Genomic DNA, 24,601 nt, shown 5'->3' on the forward strand with positions numbered 1-24,601 from the left:
TATGCATATATATACTGGGATCGATGATTACTATATATAAAAGCCTAAAATCTAACAATTCTCCCTACAAGACAACTTACTCACCCTATCATATTTTACTTAAAGTATCGAAATGAGAGAAGTGATCATGAAAACTACTACCACAACGACAACTATAAAACCACCATCACAATTCCGACATCACAGAAGACCAAGTCAAGAAGTAATAAGTAAATTATCGACAATTTCTGAAGAAATAATTACACCTTTGAATAAACCTTTTCAACAAGATAAAACATGTGATTTGGTTTTAATTTCTGCTGATGGTTTGGGATTCAAAGTACATAGTAGCAAATTAATGGATTGTAGGTAAGTTGGCGGTCTCATTGAATTAGAACTTTGATTGGGATTATTCAAGTAACTAGATGTCTATGTTGATAAATTGACCAACTGTTTTTCTATACTGTATAGTAATAAATTTCAAGATATACTCAAAACTCCACTTTCACCTTCACCTTCCCCAATCATAAAACAACATCCATTTCCTTTACTAACACCACCGTCTTCACCTTTGGCATTATCACCTTTATCTTCCATATCATCGCCTATTCTCTTGTCTAGATCAAAGACATATCCAACTTTCTCTTCTTCCACTACCACCGCTTCGTCTCATCTACAAGATGATTTTCGAGAAATACAGTTCGCAGATCCTTCTATGGAAGGAAGTATAACAATATCATTATTCTTACATTTACTTTATAATTTGGTATTACCTATACCGACATTATCAGTTTACTTTAAAGCTTATGAAAATCTGGTATTATTCCTCAAAAAATGGGATTGTAGTCATGCACTATTAGATAGGTTAAGTGAAAATCTGAAAGAATGGTTAGAAGATGGTTATATATCTTCATCAAAAGGATTCAGAATTGGTGATTTGATGAGAAATGATCAGTTACTAGTAGAATCAATTAAAAGGACTGGAGAATATACTTGGTCGGGTAAATCTATATTGAACCCTAATCCGAATTCTAGTCAAGGCTCGAATAGAGGAAGAAGTAGTACTAGGACTGGAGATGTAAGTTCACCATCCTATCACATATCCAGCACTGATTTGTCTTCATCTCGGTTGGTTCTGATTTGATGGATATCACTATTGTTTATTAGGGTATTGATAATGACAGACCTCAGCAGCCTAAAATGGAAATCCAGTTCGATATTTTACGTGATGGGTTACCAGGTGAACCAAGTTTGGATTTAACAGCTGTACCATACGAATACTTTGTTGAATTGTCAGATGAAGTTAAATTTGCATTACTGAGAGCTGGCCGAATGGGAACTGAAAAGAAAGGAGAGATAAATTGGGATAAAGTTGGCGAAGAGTTTCAAAAGGTCCTACGAGAATTGCGTGAGTCGGTCTGAATATCGTCTTTGAACACAAAGGGGATACATATTGATGGATGTCTTTTCAGGTTGTGCCAAGTAGATATTTGTAAGCCAACAAAAATTAGTATTCCATTTACCTGTCGGAAAAGGCTGCTTTTTGATAATATTTTAATGCTCTATCTGCTGTTTCGTTGTGATCGTTGTCTTTTGCAATTGTGTATTATACTCTAAGAATCTAGTCATTACATCATAAATATATATAGTACAATTGGTATATGTATCCCTTAATCATCTCCGAAATCGCCTGATGATACTAATGTCAGTTACAGAAAAACTATCACTCGGATCAATCACTACTCACCGTCATCCATATCTTTCGGCACCTGATAATCAAGTGAATTCGGTCAGCATGGCGGGATTAACGCAGTATAGCATAAAAGAGCAAAGATAGAGTGCTCACTTTAGGCTCCTCATCTTCTCCATATTGCATCATATTGTCAATGTGACTTAAGACTGTATTGACTGAATCTTCCGAAGTGACATCTAACGGTAAGAAAGAAACGATATTTTGGTCTTCTATCTGTAAACAGTGCAGCAATGCCATGAATGAGCGCGATGCTCAATATTTCCCAAGCCAAATAAACTTACTAATCCCACTACAGCTCTATTCAGATCATTAAATTTAGAATTCGAACTCGACGCAGGATCATCTAGTAATAATGAAGGATCTGGATCTAGGTATCTATATTTATGTTCAAGTATATATGGAAAATCAGCTTTTTTTTTTCAATTGTAGGATCATTTTTAAAAGTAAGAACTCACCTTCCAATTTCCCTCTGTGTTCTACCCTTTTTATCTTTAACCAAATCCATCTTTGACATTAAACAAACCATTGAAATACCTAAAGCTAACATACATGACATTGCAGACATTACACCTGCAAAGAATTTTGATTTATCTTGCATAAATTGTGAATCGATTAGATAAACTGCACTTGATCTAAAGTTTAATGAAACTTGTAAATATTGTGCTAGACGTGGTAATAGTGGTATATGTGTGTATAATTCAATTTGACCTGGACAATCTATAATTAAATAATCATCTTCATATGATCCTAATTCGTCTTCTAGCCAATCGAGATTGTTCAGTAGGTATCTGTGAAGATGAAAGTTAGTCAGTATACCTCCTGATTGTCCATAACCATAGATCACCTTGATCCATTCAAACATTTTCTCGTTTTATAGTTAGTGAAGATCCAAAAAAACCTTTCACTCACTCAAAACAATATATCAAACCACCATTAGGCCCAAATTCCAATTCTTCCATAACATCTTCCAAATTGATCAAATCTTTTATATCTATCGTAGGTTCATATTCGAATTTATCTGCTGCAGGATCCAAATTAACTAAATGTACTTGTCGTCCGATAGTTTGAGCATGGGTGATTAATGATGCGCAAAATGTTGATTTACCAGCTCCTGCTGGACCTGTAACTAAAACTGCGTATCTCATCTTTATGTGCGATAGTCGGTCCAGTAATGATAACAAAGTTGCGATATATCGATGTCATCTGCGCATCAATTCTATCAAGGTTATTGTAATAATCCCAACAACGTCTTAAGCTTCGCTCGAATGAAATCCTGTTACTTGCGGATATCGCCGCTTCTTAGTAAGCGGACGATCACCGAAGGGCTTAGATCATCTTATTGACAAAAAAAGTTGAAACTTCAAGAATGGTCGACCAAAATGCAAGGTATGTTAATAAGCATACTATATTCTGACTTTGTTTTAGTCAAATCATCCGTTTCAATTATTGAATCAACTAGCTAAAATGGAAAACCTCGAATGGGCGTTATTACGAGGAGAAACCTCTTCGTCTGAAGCTGGTCCATCAAGAATACAGGAATTAGCAACTCAACTTGTAGAAGCTGATTTCAAATCTATTCTTGAATCTTCCGAAGCTAAAGCTATTCTATCTGATTCCAAGATACTTCAAGGTCTAATATCGACAGATAACACAACCTCAAATCGCATTGAAGAGTCTCCAATACTACGCTTGATAGTATCGATAGCGTTACTGCAATCATTCGTACAAGCAAATTGGACTGGGCCCAACCTTACTTTCTCACCTTTGGATATATTACCTTCATCAACGACGTCCACCACTACCACCGAAGAAGAATTGAATTCTGCTGCTCTACCATTATTAACATTAAATGGAGAACCTGCATATCACTTGGCTCAACAACCTATAATATTTTTACTTGCTAGAAGATTGTTATCATCATTATCGTCAAAAGATTTGGATACATCACCAATATGGTTACTTAGAACACATTTAATTCACCTTTCTTTACTTGATGAACCTGTACCTTTACCTGAACAGGATCTTTTAGCTGTCCAATCTCTTCTGACCAATCTTGTAGTAACTCGAGACCAAGATCTAAAAGCGATGATAGAATTGGAGATTGGTTTGTATCACCATGCTTTAGGTCAAGATAAACAGGCGAATCAATCTTTCCTACAAGCTGCTAAATCAAGTGAATTAGAATTTGAATTGACTGGTGCATTAGGTAAAAGGACTAAATATCAAGTTAACGCTTTAAGTCAACTTGTTCTTCTTGCTGAGTCAAGGAAGAGAGAAGGAGAAGAAGTGGATCAGGCTACACCGTCTGATGCTGAAAGTAAAGAGGAAAATGGGGCAGAAACGACAAAATCAACGTTACCAGAGAGTATAGCATTAAATGATGATACATTATTGGAAGAAACCGAATTCACTAAAGTTACCTCTGAAAACGAAGGAAATACATCAAAATTGTCACATTTGGATCCATCTAACCAACCTGCATTACATCCTTTAGATCAATCACTATTACTATCATTATGTTTATCACAACATAACAACTCACCATCATCTGGTTTAACTGCTAATCAAATGATGCCATTTTTAGTTAGAGTTATATCAAATCCAAGAAATTGGTCAATACATACTACTGGTCTTTTGCTTAGATCTAGATTGGAGTCAACCAGATCAAGAACAGTTGAAAGATCAACTTTACAATTATTAGCTTTAATCGAACAAATGCCTACATCAGATTCATCAACTAAAGAAAGATTAAGGTATTTTCATCAATTACCTTTACCTTCAAAATGGGAAACGGAAAAAGAATTGGCAAAAAGATATTTAACTATTGGTGTTACACGTTCTGCATTAGAAATTTTTGATAAATTAGAAATGTATGAAGAAAGTGTTTCATGTTTACAAAGATTAGATAAAGAAGAAGAAGCTATAAAAATTGTTAAAGATTTATTACAAGGTAAAAAAATCGATTCTGATATATTAACTAAATTATCAAACGAAAATTTATCAGAAGATAAGAAAAATAAATTAACGATTGGTAGAAAAGCAAAATTATATTGTTTATTAGGTGATTTAGCTTTAAGTTCAGAAGAATCAATTAAAGATCCTAAAAAATCAAAAGAACAAGCTATAGAATATTATGAAAAAGCTTGGGAAATATCAGAAGAAACTTCTTCAAGATCAATGAGATCTTTAGGTACTTTATATGTTGGATTGAACGAATATGATAAAGCAATTCAGTGTTTCAAGGATGCACTACAGATTAATCCTTTATATGCTAGAGCTTGGTTCACTTTAGGTGTATGTTATGTAAAACAGGAAAAATGGTTAGAAGCAAAAGATGCTTTTAGAAGACAAGTTGGTGTAGAAGAAGATGATGCTGAAGGTTGGAATAATTTAGCTGCTGTCTACCTGAGATTGGGTGAAGAAGGTTTGAAAGATGGCGAGGTGAGTGATAAGATCTTACTTGACAATTATCGTATACACATGAACACTATTTTCACTCGTCGTTCGTATCCAAATTATTACCCATATGTCCTGCGTTATCGTTCGAATTGCTGATTTATAATGTTCGTTGCTCATCACTAGACCGCCCCACCTGTAACATTCGAAAACAAACATTTAGCTTGGAGAGCTCTGAGACAAGGATTAAGATTCGCTTATAGTAACTGGAGAATGTGGCAAAATTATATGATAGTTTCAATTGATGTTGGAGAATTATCTGAAGCTGCTAGAGCAATGACAAGAGTAGTTGAAGAATTATATGATAAAGATCCAATTTTAGCAGTTGATCCTGATGTTTTAGATAAATTAGTCGATTCAGTTACACGTGATGATTATTCATTGAGAAACGAAGTTGTCCCAAAAACATCAAATGAAGGATTCGGTTTATTACCTATCGTAGAAAGATTATTTAATATAACGATATTACCTAAAATTTCAAATTCAACAAGAGTATGGAAATCTCATGCAAGATTAGAAAGATGGAAAGAAAATTGGTCATCTGCTCAAGAAGATTATCTGAAAGCTTATAGATGTTCAATAGTTTTTGATGATTCAGTTGAAAGAGATTTGCAAAAATGGAAAGATGCAGTAAATGAAATTGAAATTTTAATTGCTACAATGTCACAATTAGGTCCAAAAGTTAAAAAACAATTGGAAAAGGAACAACAAGAGAATCCAGATCAACCAAAAAAGAAAATTAGTGATTGGAAATTCCAAGCTAGAGGTATAGTAAGAACTTTTATGGGTAGAACAAAAGAATCGTAAGTCACCCATTCAATCTACTGAAAACTCCTTATAAATCAGTTGACTAAACACTGACGATACCTGATTGCTCTCAAATGATAGTTTCGAAGGCGAAAAGGATTGGAGTAGATTAGAAGAGTTGTTAGAAGATATTAAGAACTCGGACTAAAAAGTTATTTTTCTAGACTTTCATTGCATGTTATATAGGTTTAGAACTCCCTCAGATCATAGACGATCACTCCAAATCGAGAAGTGAAAGATTCTGACAATGAGCAAATCCAGTACATGCAAAGATAATTCCTAATATACAACAAAAAGACACATGTGCTACCATTCTTCCGTGCATTTGACAGGAAGAGCAGAAGGTTACAATATGTGCCAAGAACCTAAAACCATCAAATGAGATAGAATAACCAGGAAAATTTGAAACTATGTTCTAAGTTTGATGTCTATCAAGTAACCAGTAACCAAGGAAGATATATTGAAGGCTTTGAACAACTCGGATAGGATTTTCATTCAAGCTGAAAGAAGGGATGTGGAGACAGAATAAAGTTGGGAATGATCGGTTAACGTCTTCTAGTTGGTTTACAACCCATTCTACCTTTCTTTGGTTTTGCTGACATTCCTTTTGATAATCTCCATTGTTCACGTCTTGATCCTCTTCTACCTGAGGTTGAAATTTTCTTTGGGTCTTCTATAATTATATAAATCATGAGAAGAGATAGTCAGCATAAAATCCATATGTGTTTTCGGTTGAGCGACCTATCGAAGGAGAAACAGTGATATTCCATGTAATATGAACTCTGATAATAGGTAGCAAGCGGCAAATCAAAGTTGCTTCAAGATTTCGCCCGTCTATGAAACAAGTTTTTCCCACTAATGTTGATCTACCTCCCTATGTCCTCAGGAAATCTTATCAGGCTGCAAGGATCTTCTCTAGGTTTTTCCCATTTCTCAATCGCATTTGCGGTAGTTTGTACCACATACAAAACATGTGCATCGAATAATGATCAACGCGTTGAAGAATGACTCACCTTTCATCTCTTCATCACCTTCTTTAGCTTCTCCTTCAGCTACCTCGCCTTCACCTTCAACGTCCATCTCAGCCTTCTCCTTATCTTTGCCTAACAACTTATCTGATAATCTTTGTGTTCTAGCAGCATCTGTTACAGCATAATGAGTTTGGATTCTCTTTCTAGCTCTTGAAGCCATCTTGTTTTTAGCTCGAATTGATTTAGCCATTTTGTATGGTCAGCGTTGTTTTTTTAAGCGTTAATTGGATGAGGGATAAACAAGAGTTGATGTGTTAAATATTCTATCAATTGATTTAATTCAAAGTTGAGTTGCTATATCTGATCTTGCAGATAAAGTGTGTCTTCAGAAAAACAAAAATAACAACAACGCTACAGCTTGGCTGGGTTGAAACTGAAAAGAAAAGTTGGAGTGACAGTCACGTGATTTTTAGTTTTTTTGATTTTTCTTGCTCGGTTTGATTCCGGCGGGATTGTTGTTCAGGGGACAAGGGTGGACAGCACTACTTACTCTGTACATGCAAAACTATGAACGCAAGATCATTATAGATGTCTGCATGCAATCTGACATCCCAATTACCAAGCACCACTATGACATCTGAGGAAATGGAAATCCTCATTTGGAAATAAAGACGCGATGAAAGAAAATACTTGAAGAAAGGGGATAAGTCGATAAAGCACTAAGTTATCTCTACGACGCTAAACGGGAATCAGCGGTACTCAAGTACAGTATATCTCATGTCGACCATACCTTATCTTCGACGTGATACGATGTACCTTGATAAGCATATGGAAAATGTATGAAACACTAAATCTACAACATGATGTCGTACTACCTGATGAAAACCTTGTTGTGAATTCGGGGGTAAGTGGTTTGAGTGATTAGCGGTTGATGTCAACTTGACGAGGCAGTGATGTGCGTGTATCAATGATTAATGATTGATGACTGATTGACATTTTAAAGGAACTTGTAACGTATATATACTCACTTTGCTCTGATCCACTTTTGTTTCCTATTCCTTAACATTTTATCAACAATTTATGACTTTATGCTTATACCCCATACAATATTAACGGAAACTCACGGACACAATTTTACATCAAGAAACCTATAATCGTAATCAATAAAACACATCACTAGAAGACCCCGTCTACAACATCCATCTAACATACCATTTGTAATTGCTACATCCTACAACTCCTATATCAGCCAAAAAATACCATCGACTCATGATGCAAGCTTATTTAACACAATATCATCATTCTCCATACTTACATTTGACATCGAAATCTACCACTGAGCAGATCAGCCAGATAGTCGCCACTATACAAAACTCCACACCCGCTTTAGTAGCGATTGTTCAGTATCTTCTTCTGGAATTCAAAGCACAGAAGAAGCGTGATGTCTATCTGATGAGATGTGATTTCAAGCGGGAAACGTATAAGTATGTGAAGGAAACTCATATCAAAGGATTATATGTAGGTTAGAAATTTGGACTTATACGAGTCTCATCGATACTGACAGGATCATGTAACTCATAGACAGACACTCAAGTTACTTTGACCGGACCAAAGGATCTCGCAGGCAAGCGTAAACATTCAATAACTCATTTCGATGGTATTCCCGTACCGATCCTATCTTCACCTTCATCTTCCTGTTACGATACCAGCGTATGTACGCCCAGGAAAGTCATCACTAAAAGGAAAATCAAACAATTGGATGATTGTTTTGCAAAGATGAATATTGGACAAACGGACACGACACGGGATGATTTGTCTACATCAAGAGATTCTGGGAATTATAAACTAGAATACCACACTGACGCCGATACAGTAAGTTACATACTCGTTTCGGATTGCTCGTCGATACTCCAAGTCTAGGTGTCTCGCTAATTTCATAATGGTATACGCTTCAGGCTGAATCCTTGGGCATTGACCCCACTGATGTATCAGACGAAGACTATAATTACGATTGGGATTCGGACGACGACGAAGATGTAGTATTCTTGATGACCCCGTAATAAAACAACTGCTATACCCCAGGTACATCCCGTCTGAGTATAATATACTGTACACCAGCTACTGTATGCTTGCTTGTCTTCCATTATTCCAGCGATTTGAGCGAAAATTGACTGATTTAGGTGTGCACGGGATTGACCTTTTGTCTTTTGTAGAACGCCATGCTTTAGTATTTTGTTATTTGCCACAAGTCATATGTGCAATCAGTTCCTATATTCATATATGCATATATCCGTGACCGGCCAGCTTTGAAGGCCTTTTTTTGCATTGAACATACAATACATCTTAGTACACATCTATTCGAGGAGACATATGGAAATACAATTCTAATCAGACAACTAAATAATATTCCCAAAACCCAATGCGAAACTATAGATATTATACTATTCACAGAAATCTTTACATTCTAACTCTTTTACCTGAGATATTCAAATCTGCATTATCTTCTCTTCTAATTTTTCTTTTGCCTTCATTGTGTACCTGACCTTGACCATTTGAGATTGGACTTGGTAAATTCAAATCATCTCTATCAACTGTATATCCATCCTGTACACCCCATTGTACACTATCGTCAGGTATATTACCTGATCTATTACTACTTTGTTGTTGAGGCTGTATTAGCCCATTAAACGGATGTGAATCTTCCGTTGTTGGTGTATCATGATTGTGCTGATGATGTTGATGTTGATGTTGAGATGATGATCTGTCTGCTGATAATGGCCAAACGAAATCACTTTGTTGGCCTCCTCCACCACCGCCAGAGTTAGAGTTAGAGGCAGAATCATCGATAGACAACATCATATTTCCTGCTGCGTTGTTATTCCCGTTACCATTGAATGATTCCCCTTCTGTATGGTGATTTGACATTGAAGAGGACGATTGATTTTGATTCTGTGATTGATCATTACCGTTACCCCCACCACCAAATATTTCATCTAATAAACTTCTTTCATCGACAGGTACACCCATTTGTTGTAATTGATATCTTTGTCTTTCCAGTAATAATCTTTGTTGCCTTTGATGATTTTGTTGTAATTGGAATTCTGCATATTTTGCTATCAAATTTTCATTCCATTGTATACCGCCTGGACCTGCCATACCTGCTGAAGACGTCAAACCGTTTTGTGAAGGTGATATATATTGCTGTGAATGGGAGGAAGACAACATCGAATCTGACGATTGTGAGATACCGGTGGAAGGTATATAAGACTGACCGCTACCATTAATTCCTTGATATATCGATTGACTAGGCACATATTGATTCGATCCTGGATTGATCGATGACGAACCATAATATGCTGATTGTGGTATTGATGCACCACCTATCCCAGATGTTATAGATGTTCTATATGCTGCGCCATCTGAGGGTAATTTAGGTAATTGTGGAATATCAACTGGTATCTGATTTAGATGTCTAGATTCATTATTTCCTAGATCATTATATCTATCTCTTCCGCTACCATGTGCGTGAAGATGCTGATGAAATCGAGGATCTTGTTGAATCGCTTGGTGATGACCATGTCCATGAACATGGGAAGAATGCATATTCATAGCATATTGAAGAGCAGCAGCGTTTTTGTCCTTATCAAGTTGAACAAGGTTTTCGTGAGCTTAATAATAGAAACGGGCTGGTCTAAAATACTCACATGATGATGATACAATCGATCATCTTCAGGCATACCACCTGTATTTCTTTTCCTTTCACGTCTTGCTCTTTCTTTCTCTTTTCTTCTCTTTCTTGCATTAGCTGTATCCGGTTGATCTTCGTCCGATGATGAATCCGATGAACTACTACTTAAAATTCCATCTATAAAACCTCTTTTTTCACTTTCACTCCTCTTCTTCCTTCTTTTACCGTTACCTCCACCATTTTTGTTTTTGAAACTCTTCGATTTACCCTTTTCACTGGACTTTGAATAACGTGCTTTGAATGATTCCTTTCCTTTTAGACTTCTTGGGGGAGCACCATTTGCATTTGCGGTCGCACTAGTGCCGGCTTTCGATGTTGAGCCTCTACGATTACTTGATATTTCATCTTCAATATCATCTTCCTCATCTTCACCTGCTAATGCCATAGCAGCGAATTCTGGTGCACGACGACGTTCGATCATCCCTTCATACTGAATAAACAGAACTAGTCAGCTTATGCTGTCACTTGTAGCTTGCAGCGTATTTTGTTTTATGCTACTAAAGCATTTGCCCCAAATAGGTAGGCAGGATGATACTACTCACGTCCATATACCTGTCAAGTTCTTCATCAAGTTCTTTACTTGAAAATTCATATGCTTTACCAGCAGCATTGAAAATGATTATATTGACATCAGCACCACATAAAACTGATAGTTCCCATGCCTTCTTCATCAGACCCGCTTTCCGCTATACATTGCAACGCGATCAGCATATATGGAATCGATTCATATTTCATCGGTAAGCGATAAATTGATAAAGTCTTCAACTAACCTTAAGAAATGTTACATTTCTATTACGTTCGTCCTGTATGAATCAAGCGAGGTGTAGGTGGGATAAGCATGTGTTCTATTCTCAGTATGAGCAGCACAAAGCCAAGCCCAAGTATCGTATGATAAGATTAGATAATGTATATCCACTTACGACTAAAGGCCGAATTTCAATCTTCTTTCTACCCATGTTTCTAATTTGGTGTCTTGGCAAAAATATATATAGAAATTTTCGTAGGAATAAAGCTGTATTGATATTTCAAGATGAGGTTTCAATCCAAAAAGAGGTTCTGTCCCTTGTGTACTGTGGGTCGTCGAGTCTACTTCTCAGCTTCTTGTCGTTCTTTTGATATTACGATGAATCAGAATATGCTTGTCAATCTTCAAGTTTCCGAACGTTTAACTCGAAATGATTGATAATACAGATGTCTTCAAGTGGTATAAGGACGATTATGATAGGTTGTATCTGTATGTATGGTGTTGACGTATGTTCTAAAAACAGTCATTCGGTCACACCCTTATTTCTATTTTTAATCACGAGTTATTATTTTCGTCCGCAGTCAAATTATCACAGGGAAAGATTCTTTTCTTTTTCTCTCTTCTGTAACACAAGGCCGAAGTTATGTGTTTCTGCTCGCTTTACGACAATGCATGGTCTGGTCAAGAAATGTATCTGAGAATGCCCAAATCAAGGTATTATTATGCATGAAAATCTATACTCACATTATGTTGTAACCAGGACATGGAATATGTTACTATGAAGAGATGATTATCTTCAGCTGCGCAGGCTATAATGGTTTGTCGCCATTCTCAGGGTCTGCTGTCCCAGATATTACGAAAGCGACCACTAGGCCAAACTTACAAGTTGTCTGCGATACGCTATTGAGCTATCAAAGCACAAGGTGAACATACTGATTCTACTCAGCGCAGTCTCGGCAATTCTCAACAGACATACCTGCATTGAACAGTAATATCAAAGAGACAGTGCCAGTTGAGATTTCATAGTCAATTTGGCTTTGTGAATGAACTCAGTTTCGGGTCAAGAATTCTTGATACGTCAACACCTGTTTATATGCCGAATCCTGCTTGCCGTCATAAGGATACTGCGCAATACGAAAAGCTATGTCGAGCAGATCTCGTAAACATCTTAATATCACTTGCAGTGGATGATAATATGCTTGAATTGGCATGGTGAATGAGAAGGGTGTATGTTATATGCATATTATCTTGGTAAGATTACAGAAAATGCTCTATTCTAATATACACAATGACAGGTGCGTCTATCGGTGATCAATGCTCTATGTCATGGAAGCAGTTTTGGCAAGGTTGGCTGTACACTTCATAATAATATTATTTAGTTTGAAGGAGGTGGATGTAATTTATGTTCTTTCTTAGCGATTTCATAATTTTCCCAACCTTGTGATTTCTGTATTTCTTCGTCTGACGCATCGGGTACAAGATGTCCTTTAGCGTTACGTCGAGCTCTGTGGCGATAATGAGGATTAGCAAAAATCCCTACAAGCATATAACAATTCGTCTTATTGCTTCATCTGGACCTTCTGAAGTTCTTTTCTACTGTATATCAGGTAAAAGGAAAGTGAAAAGTTATATACTCACTTGAAGAATGTATAACTCAAGACTACATCATCAATATTATCTAAAGATGGTTCATCCATGATATCTCGATCAATAAAGAAGAAAACTGGTAAATCGACTTCTTCACCAGCTCGGATTTTTTGTTCTTCGAAACAGAAACATTCTACTTTAGCAAAGTATGGTGCGATCTGCGATAGAAATATAAGATAGTTAGCAATCTGTCAAGCCCGATATCACAATCATCGGCATCAGAATCGACTGCAATTATGATTATCATAGCGGTTCGGGGTTATGTTATTCACCTTTTCAGGAGTCATGTTATAAGTTGCAATACCAATCAAATCTTCTTTACCATAATTTTTTGCTGTATAAAATGCTAAAGCAGTTTCACCAGGTAAAACTCTAACGTATTTCGTTACAGGTTCAAATTTCCATGGTAAAGTATCTGATGATGTAGCTTCAAATCTAACTGTAATTCTTTTTCTATTTTCAGTTTCAGGTGTAACATATAATCTATCAGGTAAAAATTTCGTTGAATCTGTCATTGGTGTACCACCAAATCCTGTTGCAGAACAAAATGCTCTGTATAATGGTACCGCCGCATATGTAACTCCTAATGACAGAACCACCTATTGGATTTGATTCAAAATAAGAGATTAGCGCTTAGATGACTTGGTATCCTTTCTCAATACTGCATGATTCACTACCAATAAAATCTTTATCATCTAATCCCCAGCGGATCGCTTTTAGCTCCTCTCAAAAAGAAAATCTTGGTTGAATCAAACTCAGGCATATAAATCTAAAAAATGCTTCTGCCTCTTCCTTCTGCTCTTGTTTCGGCTTCATTTCTTTGTTCTATCTTTGAAGACCAGGGGTTCAAACGCAAAATCACAGCTTTACGTCCTCGACACCATGTAGAGCTTTGAAACTCTGGCAGATTCGGTTGCGAGCGAAGTATTCAAAGTTTCTGTTGATGGTCAAAAGAAAAGACAAAGACTCACCACACCCAGACTGTACATAACAGCCGATTTACCTTTCCTAGCTCTTTCTCTATAAATTTTCTTTCTACTTAACTCTAAAGCTTGTCTGGCTTGTTCGTAGTTCAATCTCTTATTCTCCAATCCTGAAATTTCACCTGTCGTACTTGTTTGGGTAGGTCTGGCATTAAATCTTATTGACGAATTGGTTATTGACCGAATTTGTGGTTGAGGGTAAGTTATTCGATTTTGAGGTCTAGTTGGAGTTATAGGTCGAAGAGATGTTGATGGCGAACATGAAGGGCAACGCTATAAATATCGATGATCCATTTGTCAGCTCAACAAACCTCGTCATAGAGATTAATTAAGCTTACTATCGAGTCGATCAAGCGTCTTGAAGAGCTACGTAGAGATGCCATTGTGGGTGATCGTCGAGAGTAGTCAAATATGAATATCAAAACAATCAGTTCATGAAAGCATCGATGATAAAGTCAAATTCAACTTTTTATTGAAACAAAAGTGCGAACCGAGTTCCGACAATTACGTTGACCGCGCGTTTCTCCGGTATCAATCTCAATCAGCGCAATTTAACAGATCAACCACAATTCGGAATACCTTTTATCGTATCATCTAGTATGCAGAATTTGTAAGTTGCAACGAGAACCTGCACTCATTCTGACGTAGAGTTATATATACATTATGCATCAGGCTATGATTCGACTTCTACACTGGAACAGTTCATCTATAATGAGTTGTACCAATTAATCCTTCTCACCTACTCTAACCAACCATTCACCTCGTTCCTCTTCATCCATTTGTCTAAATCTACCATTTTGACCATCAATATTGATTTCTTCGCTTGATAAAGATGAGATACCAATTTCAATCTCAGATGCTTTGAAATCTGTTTGTACGACTGATGAAAGGCATTCAATGGCAAGCTGAGATAACGTGAGTTTTCAGATATTAGCTAAAAAACAATTTTTTGCGAGGTAGTTGTAGGTATGAAGAATAAAAATCACCTCAATGACACCGGCTCGATCCAACACTGTCTTATCTGATTCCATAGTCTTCCATCGTTTCTCCAACTATTCAAGCAACTGATATATCAGCGAGATTCTTTACCTTGGTTCTTGTGATACGCTACTACTAAGAACATACATAATTTGTAGCTTCGGTTTGCTTTTGACCTGATGCGGTAGCTTTGTATCCGGTGAAGTAGCCTGCAGGATCTAATTTAAATACTTGAGGACCTCTTTCATCATCTGGTCCAATCAAAATCATAGCTATCGACGTATCATGTCAGCTGATTGAATAAAATTCGTCTCAAAGCTGACTTACATATACCCAATGGTCTCATACCTGCTCGTTGTGTATATACCTGATTTATGTTTGCCATTCTTTTAGCCACTATTGTTAAACAAGATAGATAAGTTTGAGTCTTTCTGCTTTCTACTTTTGTAACTCAATTTTACCTACATGCTTCAGGTGAGATCTCATATCCGAATTTATATCTGAATGAAGCAGCTTCTTGACGTGTTCGCTGTACTTGAGCTCTTGCGTCAGCTGGATAAGAGCGAAAATAAATGATCAGCTAGGTTCTCTTCACATGCGTGGTACTGGTAAGCAGCTGATATCGTGATATTTTACGAGAACATACCAATTCTTCCTGTCATTACACACCCTATAGTAGGTGTAATTTGGAATAGATGGGTGATGGTTTCAGGATCGAGAAGCTTATCCTACATGTTGTCCAAATTGGTCAATTCTTGCTCAAAGCACCTTTATCCGAATTAGTTCAGTAATGGAAAACATAACATACAGGTACTTTCCGTTGAGTGATTACAACAGCTGTATCCTTTCCTCTAACTGCTATGGCCGTTATTCCTGCTCCTGAAATTGCCTTGAAGGCATACTCTATCGAGGTGAATAAAGTCAGCTCATCTATAGCTTGACAGCTATACTGGACGGTATTCAGCTGAACATACCGACTTGGTATAGCTAATAAGTAATTGAAAGATTCAAGATTAGCCTAAATCACCGCATTTAATGGAAAGGACACAGTCAACCTACTCGTCCTTCTGGAGAGAACACTGTAAGGTATCTGATCGAGCGCAAACCGTCAGCTTGATTGGCTAATCCATGCCCTGATTGTCTGCAAGCTTACCGGTCATAAGAGGATCGTGACATCTTGAATTAGTTGAAGTAATATAGGTATCGATAAAGGATGAGAGTTCTGGACCAGCTATGCCTTCTCTGTATTGTTGCTAGGGTTAAGTGGTATACTGTCCCTTTTTGTAACCTGCCAGGCTGGATCGTTGTTTCTGAGTGTAGCTAACTGAATTTACAAAGAACAAGCAATGTTCATCAACGATATGATATCAGTTAATCCCATTAACAACGACGCGCGGTTGCAAGTATCTATCATCGTCAGCGTTAACTTGAAGCTTCACCTTGGAAGGCGGGGGGCACCGCATAGAAGTCTGAGTTACTTGATTATCTCCCCACCATTTATTCTGCTTTTATCCCATGAATTAAGCCAAGAGCAGCCAATTGATGGTGCTTGCTGACGTAACCTGCCGGTCTCCGCAACTGACGCTTCCGGTTTCAGGAGTACCTGACATGACATGCATACGCACAGCAGCACTAGTACTCGAACGTCAGAACCGTTCATGTTCATGTTATCATCGATTTCAACCAGAGTCAGCAGCATTAGAGATCCACAAACCCCAGACAACAGGTCAACAAGAATCGCAAGACCAATTAACAGCTTATAAACCTTCCTGTAGCATACCAAAAATAGCTTGATAAGATGTCTTGGTAAGTTATCTTTCCTTGTTTTGGATGTTCATTGATTGTTGAGCTAACCTGTCAATGTAACTGTTTATAGGGGAGGGTATGTTCAATCCTCCATCATGTTGTCATGATATGTAACTCTGAATACTGATTCAAACTTGTAGATTCAAGAAAGCTGCTTCCCGAGCGGGAACAACGTTGATGCAAAAGACTGGTCAAGTGGAAAGAACAATAGATAGAGAATTCGCAGAGGAAGAAGGAAGGTTCAAAACGTAAGTAGCTGTGATATCGTTCCGTGAGGAATCGAAACGAGTTCAGCTACTCATGGAATTGCTACAGAATGGAAAAGGAGACCAACAACTTACAAAAGGAAGCAAAAACATACCTTGATTCCATGCGAGGTATGTGACCTATAGATTTTACTATATCATTATTGCAAAACGATACTGATAACGATAATTATTATAGCAATGGCATCTGCACAATCGCGTATCGCTGAGACCATCTCTTTATTCTATTCCGCCGATAGAACAAGTGATGTGAGTTTCAGCTGAATATCCACAAACAGGCCATTTCAGCTAATAATCAATTAGGGTGCTATGGCTGGACACGCATACAAATCTGCTGTAGATGAATTAGACGCAGGTGTAGGCAGAGAATTGGTATGTGTTTTTACCCCTAAAGTTCTCAGCTGTTCATAAGCCTCAATCTCTGCAGAAACAGCTGACCTACCGTGGATACAGGATGCACCATATCGAGCGACTGTACTTGAACCAATCGGTAAATTGAATAGTTATTACCCAACAATCAATGCTGCTATTCAGAAACGTGAACACAAAGTAAGTCATATCTTGTTTTGTTTTGAGATCAACGTTCAAGCACGTAGATTTGGACGGTCCAAGCTGATACATTGTTTATCCAGATGACCGACTATGATGCTGCACGAGCCAAAGTCAAGAAATTGGTAGAGAAACCTGCAGACGATACCACCAAATTGCCAAGGGTGAGTTTACGGGCCTTCAGCTGGATTTCAAGTATCATTTTTCACGGCTGACATATAGTTCCTACAACACAGGCACAAGCGGAACATGATGAAGCTAAAGAAGTATTCGATATCTTGAATGAACAATTGATAACAGAATTACCCGTTTTGGTTGATTTACGAATTCGTGAGTAAATACGGCGTTCTCAACTATAGCTTCATAGCTATCGCGTTCGGACATCCAACTTTATGTGGAATTCGGAATTGATGGTGAACGCTGATACCCTATTCTTCCTCAGCTTACCTTGATCCTTCGTTCGAAGCTATGATAAGATGTCAGCTTAGATTCGCCGAAGAAGGATATGATAAATTATCTGGTGTACAGAGGTTCGTTTAATTCGATTCTCTCTGTTCCATTGTATAGATGCCAGGTATTGGCGAAGGGCCTCTCACTGATGCCCTTTGATTCTACAGATACTTTGCGGACAATATCCGAGATGATTACGCAAATGGCGCTCTGGATGTACAAGTAGAAGGTGTGTTAGAGGAAATGCGAGAACTATCAATATTCGGCCCATAGAACAAAAAGACGGAGAAGTCGTAGTCCTGCTTCGATCGCCGTTTTGCTAGATTTGATGGGAACCAGCCGGAGGCAAGGGAATAGTCGTTATATAGAGAGAAGAGATGTTGTAAAAACCTTAGATACCTTGAAATTTTATGCTATACTACTATGTTATTGCTCTTTGTTCGCTATCTCGCTCATAATCACTCTTCGAGGTAAATACCTGCATATCTGTGACTGTTGCTTATAGTTCTCGGTGACATGAGCAGCGACAACCATGTCAGATATCCGTAACTTGGAGATAACACGTCATTTCGGATACCGAACTTCGCTGATTACAGTACTTCAGTGCATTGGCAGCGTGATAAGGCACGAACCGCCGTCTGTTTGTTCAGCAACTTACTGTAGCATCACTTCTTTCGAGTTTCGTGAATAAAATATTGTCATCTTTCCGTCAGTCATACACTTGACTTAGATTGCCAAACAAACTTTACTCGACTCGTATAGCAGATGAAAGGGCGCTTCTCTGATTCTCTGGCTCGAAAAACGATCAGTTGCCTCTTATTTACGAACTTTCGAACCTTATCGACAATGACCGAGATATCGAAACAAAGCTAGTGTCAAATCTCAGCTAGTTCATCGAGAATCAATAGGGACAGGTCAAAGCTCATCAAACGCGATGGTCTGTGTGCTGGACGCATTATCTGAGCTGATCCGAAATCTCCGGTATGGGGTTGTCTGACGTTCGGGAAAGAGAATGAGGGAAAAAGAAATCATGAGAGTATGCAAATCTTCAAAATATCATCCTTTGGCTTTATTTCAAGATCACTCAATAAAGTTGAATGAATTGGCTCCATTGCTCATTGCTACAGTAACCAGGTACTTAAATTGCTAGAGGGGATTGAAACATGAAAGATCTCACATGACATGTATATAGACTCATTATCCACCCTTCAACAATAGGATCAACAGCGAATCGATATATCTTGCAAAACCGACAGATGATATGAACTGTAAGAATCTTGGATAATGTGATCTCGCTTTATCGTGTAAGTTCAGTCTTATTTCCTCTTTTGAGTTTTCTCCTTTATTCATCTCTGTCTCATCTAATTTGTTTGATTGTCCACACCATCACTTTCGTCATCATCAATATCGTCGCAATCCTTCCTTCCAAAGATATGCTTGTTCCGTTCGGTCTTTCGGTAACTGGTTGATCTAAACTATATGCGATTTAGGTTGAAAGGATAAGAATGGATAAAGTTTTGATGAAGGGCGTAAAAAGGGGTTGTCAAACCAGATGTGAAGCACATTTCGGAACTTGCTTCTTATTTTTTTCTTTTTTGGAAGGGAAGGGATTCTTTTGGTATAATCTGGAGAAACAATGTTACTTCTAATTTGGATAATTGATCTAGAAGAAAATGATTTGAACTGTACTCAATGTGGTGTAGCAGGAACAACGAGTAAACATTGCATATATAATCTCACAACATTGATTTCGCTTCATTCATGCACTCTGATACTCTTCTTTCAACACAAAACATTCGACCTGATGACACGACTGTTTTATATATCTCACGATCAATTCCAAATAGTCTTATCCTCTCACCCTCCTTTGGTCGATACCTGATCGGACTTTTTACCGTTTACTTCACCTTACTCTCCTCTTTCCCTTCTTCTGAAATCATGACGATCGCTTCTCTTGCCATGACAACTCATATCCTCCTTTCGACTTTTGACTAGACTGGTCTAGGTCCGTTTCTCGTTTTTTTTATCACGGATTGATTCTCGGTCGTGTACACCTATATCTGTTTGGTTGACTGTCACTGTTGATTGCTTTCCTTCCTTTTTTCCTGTCACCTTATCATCTGACTTGATACCACGTCCTTCAACACATCATCATCATCACCATCATCAGTTCTGATAAATAATAAACAATCAATTCCACAGCATCTCCTCTGCTTTCATGCCTGTTTTTGGTCTATCAGCTATTAGTATTTCAATTTTACCACGCTATGTACTTTTGAACGCACATACCTTTAAGTCAATCTTTACCATTACCATTACCGCTTCTGATCATACACCCTTTTTCTTGTGTTTTTCTCCTTTTTCTCCCTACAATCCAAAAAAAATCCCCACATTTCTCTTAGATTTGCAAAAGATAAAAACTACGATATCAACGTGTTTAGGTGTAAATATAGGCTAGTTAGTATCTTTGTTTATCCTGATAACCTGTTCATTCTTTACCTTTTTCTTTCACCTTTCTCTCTTACTCACTTACTCTGTTCATCTAGATCATTTTCTTGATCAGTTCTTCTCTTGGCCATCAAGTTTACCTTGTGTGCCTTTTACTCTCATACCTTCCCTTTCCTTCCCTTGTACAGTCAAAAACGATCCCACAAAGTCGTTCTTGTCGAACTGACTTCTATCTTTGTAGACTGTGTCACTTCTTCCCTTCTTGCTTATTTCTCGCCACTCTGTCGAGTCATCTTTTGATCAGTTTATAACATATACTCTATAAAACCCGCTTGTCAACACTTCCACCAGCTTTGAAGCAATATACACACGAAATATCGTAGTATACTGGTATATAGTCCTTGTCATTGGTGTTATAACCTTGCTTTGGTCTCCAGAAGTAACCTCTAACTCTCACCTGTCAACAGCTCGACCCTTTGCTGTCAAAACATCTATAAATATCGCTTGCAAACTTATCACATAAGACAATCCGCTTTGATTGTCGATTTCATTATCCTTCAACACAATTGCATCAACACTTTCCAACAGGTCAACAACACACTCTTTGCCAAAAAAAACACACCTTTACGTCTAGCTGTATCGATCAAACGAACCCGCTAAAATGTCCAATCATCATCTTGAATCTACAGCTGATCTTGCTGCCCGGATTGGTGGACTTGCACTCAACAATGACGACGGGTACGGTTCGCCTCAACAGACCAACTCACATACTCATAGTCCAGCAAACATTGCACACACTTATGCTAATGTACAAACTCCGCATTCGCGTAATAATGCTCAACCTTTCTCTTCCTACGGCGAACAACAAGGCTATCCTTACTATCCTGGTACCGCTACCGCCGAAAATTTGGGTATCGGTTTAGGATTAGATACAACGTATGCTACGGCAGCCGGAATTACTGGTAACACCAACGCTTCTTATGGTTTTGTACCGCCAACACCTGAGATGATGAGTCTCTCTGCTACTCAACAAGCCTCAAACGCTTATGACGGAAGTTTTCCAACTCTTGGTGAAGGTTATGGACATCAACAAGATGGCAGACCAGGTGTTAATGGTAATCATCAATCATCTCTTGGTATCTCGCCACTTTCTCCTCAACTTCCAAGATCTACAAGACAAACCCTTCGACAAGCTCCTGGTCAATCGGCTTATCAGCAAGCTGCAGTTGCTGCTGGGTATTACGGTTTTCAAGAGCCTAGATCCTACTGGATCAATCAAAATCCTAACATGTATTCTCAACAAGGTAATAACAGAAAGAAAGATCATCAAGTGAGTCATGTACATTGCTTTGCATTTCTAACCAAAGAGCTGATGATTGGTATAGAACAACATGTATAACTCGAGAAATCAAAATTCCTACTCAATCCGAAATAATCAGCCAAATATCAGCAATTCGCACTTTGGTTATAATGATAGTGTCACTCCTACACGAGGTACTTTTTCAGGAAGTGGCGGAACAGCCAACCTTTACAACTCCATCAACAGTCATGCCAGTAATGTCTTCCAGCTTGCTCAAGCGCAAAATTTTGGTGGTATTGCAGGTTACTCACCCCACGGCTACCAAAATGCTGCTGGGTTTGTACTTAGACCTAAGAGATTCGAAGATCCGAATATAGTTAGAAGTGCTTTATTGGAGGATTTTAGATTAAACAAGGTCAAAAAGTGGGAATTAAGCGTGAGTCAGATATCCCTGTTACGACTACGATTGTCATACTTCTTGTCACTGCCATAATGTATTTTGTAGCACGCTAACGTTATCTTAACAGGACATCTTCGGCCATGTGGCAGAATTTTCTGGAGATCAACATGGATCTCGATTTATCCAGCAAAAACTTGAGACAGCTTCCCTCGAGGATCGGCAAACCCTTTTCGATGAGATTATGCCAAACGCTTATCAACTGATGACTGATGTATTTGGTAATTACGTTACTCAGAAATTATTCGAACATGGCGATCAACGACAAAAAGCTGCTTTGGCAAAGAAGATGGAAGGTCATGTTCTGGATTTGTCAATGCAAATGTATGGCTGTAGAGTAAGCAAATCAACTAATTTTATATAAATGGTAGATTCCAGTAGCTGATATATTCCATGTGTCATACTAGGTTGTACAAAAAGCTCTCGAACATGTTCTCGTTGAACAACGGAAAACCCTTGTTGCTGAACTTGACGGTCACATCCTTGAGTGTGTAAGATCCAGCAACGCTAATCATGTTATTCAAGTGAGTGCCAGCTACATCTTGAGCATGACTCAGAACTGACAATATAGTAGCGTTTGATCGTCATCGGTGCACCCCAAACCCTTCCCGATGCTTTCGTTACCCACGTACAAGAGCTTGCCAAACATCCTTATGGATGTCGAGTCATACAAAAGATGTTCGAAAACCTCGAAGAAAACATGATACGGACTTTGTTAAACGAGATGCACGAGTACACTCTCGAGCTCATGGAAGATCAATTCGGTAGTGAGTCATATTCCACATTTCAAGGTAGCTTTTCTGACCAGCCACTGTAGATTATGTAGTTCAAAGCGTTATCACTGTTGGCTCACAAGCAGATAGGGACAAAGTGATCGAAGTTATCAAGGGAAAAGTCACTTCACGTGAGCTTTTCCTACCTGGTACCTTCCTTATCGTGGGATATATGTACTAACTTGATCTATACTACCAGTCGCTCGACACAAATTCGCTTCGAATGTACTTGAAAAAGCTATTGTTCATGCCGATGATGAGGACCGAAAATTGCTTATCGATGAACTCGTCGATGTGAAAGAGGATGGCACCAATCAAGTTGGAATGTTATTACGAGACGCCTTCGGTAACTTTCCTCTGCAGGTAAGTCTGGCTCCTAGCGGAAAGACAGAAATTCTGCTGATACACTGTTACCTAACAGACTGCATTAACTTCCGCTTCTTCAGAACAACGGCTGGAGGTGAGTAAATGGGATCTGTATCACATTTCGTACAATTGTTAACCTGATATGAGTAGATATTGGAAATGATCAATGCCATCCTTCCGCAAATTCGAAACACTCCCGTTGGAAAACGATTGGAGACTCGTATAGTTCAGTTCGAAGAAGATGGGCTTATTCCTCGGAGTGGCTCTTCTACCACTTCCTCAACAGCTAAAACTGATGATTCAGAACCTACCCTGGGCGGTCTCACTATGTCAAGGTCAACCTCTGAGGAAACCGGTCCTTCATCTCCTCCAGAATTCAAGCAAGAGCTTAGAGCTAAATCAACGACCCCTAAAATCGCTAACGGAAACGGTAACGGAAAAGTCAACGGTCAAAAGGAAGCTAAAACGTTGGAAGACCATTTGCAATAGGGTAGAAAGAAACTTTTGTATATTGCTTTTCTTGGTATATACAAGCTCTGAAAGCTTCGGTATTTGACTGATTATATATATGTATATTTCAGGTAGTAGTGCTGTCTATAAAAAGAGAACAAGGAGAACAGAGAAAATTAGCAATAACGTAATGGGTTTTACATGCTTTCCAACTAAATATTCTGTTTATATATGCCAAATAAATTATCCATCTATCCATCTAAATTATTGATTTTACATATTGATGCACATTTCATATTCCCATCTCGAAAGCAATCAGAGCATTACCGAGATCATACAAGCTTTGCATGTTATTGATCAAACTACCGATGAATAGGCCAATTGAACTGGTATATCCAGTTTAACGGGTGTCATCCGAAAAATCGTAATGGTACTAAAGCCGCGAAATAGCTCAATCCGCAAATTTCGGTGATAAGAACGTTGCCCGTGTCGGAGTTAAGAGTAACAAGAGAATCGAACTCGCCGTGAAATAGGTGCCACTCTTAAGCATTAGAATCTAGCTCCTGCTTTCACCGTTTTCCTCGTGGTTGTACGAATTGTTATGCTTTGGACTAGTTATACCATAGCATTCCATCGTATTGTATCGTATCGTATCGTATCCCTCTCTCA

General features: G+C 38.1%; 10 protein-coding genes across 10 annotated transcripts; 5 read left to right on the plus strand and 5 right to left on the minus strand.

Moving 5' to 3' along the window:
* Positions 1-112: 112 nt before the first annotated feature.
* On the plus strand, positions 113-1,465 carry L201_004721 (uncharacterized protein; the record flags this gene model as incomplete). The annotated part of the gene is made up of 4 exons (XM_066220461.1): positions 113-348; positions 451-1,057; positions 1,147-1,387; positions 1,452-1,465. The coding sequence occupies 4 exons, from the start codon at positions 113-115 to the stop codon at positions 1,463-1,465; spliced, it is 1,098 nt and encodes a 365-aa protein (XP_066076558.1).
* Positions 1,466-1,649: 184 nt separating this feature from the next.
* On the minus strand, positions 1,650-2,877 carry L201_004722 (uncharacterized protein; the record flags this gene model as incomplete). The annotated part of the gene is made up of 6 exons (XM_066220462.1): positions 1,650-1,669; positions 1,727-1,748; positions 1,826-1,945; positions 2,014-2,107; positions 2,188-2,520; positions 2,642-2,877. The coding sequence occupies 6 exons, from the start codon at positions 2,875-2,877 to the stop codon at positions 1,650-1,652; spliced, it is 825 nt and encodes a 274-aa protein (XP_066076559.1).
* Positions 2,878-3,196: 319 nt separating this feature from the next.
* Positions 3,197-6,143, plus strand: L201_004723 (uncharacterized protein; the record flags this gene model as incomplete). The annotated part of the gene is made up of 3 exons (XM_066220463.1): positions 3,197-5,173; positions 5,315-5,991; positions 6,077-6,143. 3 exons carry the CDS (start codon positions 3,197-3,199, stop codon positions 6,141-6,143), a joined length of 2,721 nt encoding a protein of 906 aa, XP_066076560.1.
* A 397-nt stretch (positions 6,144-6,540) lies between these two features.
* Positions 6,541-7,216, minus strand: L201_004724 (uncharacterized protein; the record flags this gene model as incomplete). The annotated part of the gene is made up of 2 exons (XM_066220464.1): positions 6,541-6,668; positions 7,009-7,216. 2 exons carry the CDS (start codon positions 7,214-7,216, stop codon positions 6,541-6,543), a joined length of 336 nt encoding a protein of 111 aa, XP_066076561.1.
* A 1,022-nt stretch (positions 7,217-8,238) lies between these two features.
* Positions 8,239-9,026, plus strand: L201_004725 (uncharacterized protein; the record flags this gene model as incomplete). Its single annotated transcript, XM_066220465.1, has 3 exons — positions 8,239-8,484; positions 8,548-8,838; positions 8,922-9,026. The coding sequence occupies 3 exons, from the start codon at positions 8,239-8,241 to the stop codon at positions 9,024-9,026; spliced, it is 642 nt and encodes a 213-aa protein (XP_066076562.1).
* Positions 9,027-9,423: 397 nt separating this feature from the next.
* On the minus strand, positions 9,424-11,670 carry L201_004726 (uncharacterized protein; the record flags this gene model as incomplete). The annotated part of the gene is made up of 5 exons (XM_066220466.1): positions 9,424-10,605; positions 10,671-11,144; positions 11,257-11,400; positions 11,485-11,517; positions 11,635-11,670. The coding sequence occupies 5 exons, from the start codon at positions 11,668-11,670 to the stop codon at positions 9,424-9,426; spliced, it is 1,869 nt and encodes a 622-aa protein (XP_066076563.1).
* Positions 11,671-12,834: 1,164 nt separating this feature from the next.
* On the minus strand, positions 12,835-14,472 carry L201_004727 (uncharacterized protein; the record flags this gene model as incomplete). Its single annotated transcript, XM_066220467.1, has 5 exons — positions 12,835-12,964; positions 13,098-13,264; positions 13,379-13,705; positions 14,078-14,362; positions 14,428-14,472. The coding sequence occupies 5 exons, from the start codon at positions 14,470-14,472 to the stop codon at positions 12,835-12,837; spliced, it is 954 nt and encodes a 317-aa protein (XP_066076564.1).
* A 342-nt stretch (positions 14,473-14,814) lies between these two features.
* On the minus strand, positions 14,815-16,243 carry L201_004728 (uncharacterized protein; the record flags this gene model as incomplete). The annotated part of the gene is made up of 10 exons (XM_066220468.1): positions 14,815-14,994; positions 15,076-15,141; positions 15,215-15,339; positions 15,395-15,463; positions 15,533-15,619; positions 15,714-15,795; positions 15,876-15,970; positions 16,042-16,054; positions 16,127-16,157; positions 16,221-16,243. 10 exons carry the CDS (start codon positions 16,241-16,243, stop codon positions 14,815-14,817), a joined length of 771 nt encoding a protein of 256 aa, XP_066076565.1.
* A 622-nt stretch (positions 16,244-16,865) lies between these two features.
* On the plus strand, positions 16,866-18,411 carry L201_004729 (uncharacterized protein; the record flags this gene model as incomplete). The annotated part of the gene is made up of 11 exons (XM_066220469.1): positions 16,866-16,873; positions 16,944-16,949; positions 17,014-17,121; positions 17,189-17,250; positions 17,318-17,388; positions 17,443-17,511; positions 17,593-17,688; positions 17,772-17,852; positions 17,925-18,018; positions 18,131-18,218; positions 18,306-18,411. The coding sequence occupies 11 exons, from the start codon at positions 16,866-16,868 to the stop codon at positions 18,409-18,411; spliced, it is 789 nt and encodes a 262-aa protein (XP_066076566.1).
* Positions 18,412-21,247: 2,836 nt separating this feature from the next.
* On the plus strand, positions 21,248-23,971 carry L201_004730 (uncharacterized protein; the record flags this gene model as incomplete). The annotated part of the gene is made up of 9 exons (XM_066220470.1): positions 21,248-21,916; positions 21,972-22,322; positions 22,414-22,680; positions 22,751-22,867; positions 22,918-23,110; positions 23,161-23,247; positions 23,316-23,479; positions 23,538-23,576; positions 23,633-23,971. The coding sequence occupies 9 exons, from the start codon at positions 21,248-21,250 to the stop codon at positions 23,969-23,971; spliced, it is 2,226 nt and encodes a 741-aa protein (XP_066076567.1).
* Positions 23,972-24,601: the final 630 nt, after the last annotated feature.

Source organism: Kwoniella dendrophila, chromosome 6 (assembly GCF_036810415.1).
Source record: "Kwoniella dendrophila CBS 6074 chromosome 6, complete sequence".
NCBI classification, from domain to species: Eukaryota; Fungi; Basidiomycota; class Tremellomycetes; order Tremellales; family Cryptococcaceae; genus Kwoniella; species Kwoniella dendrophila.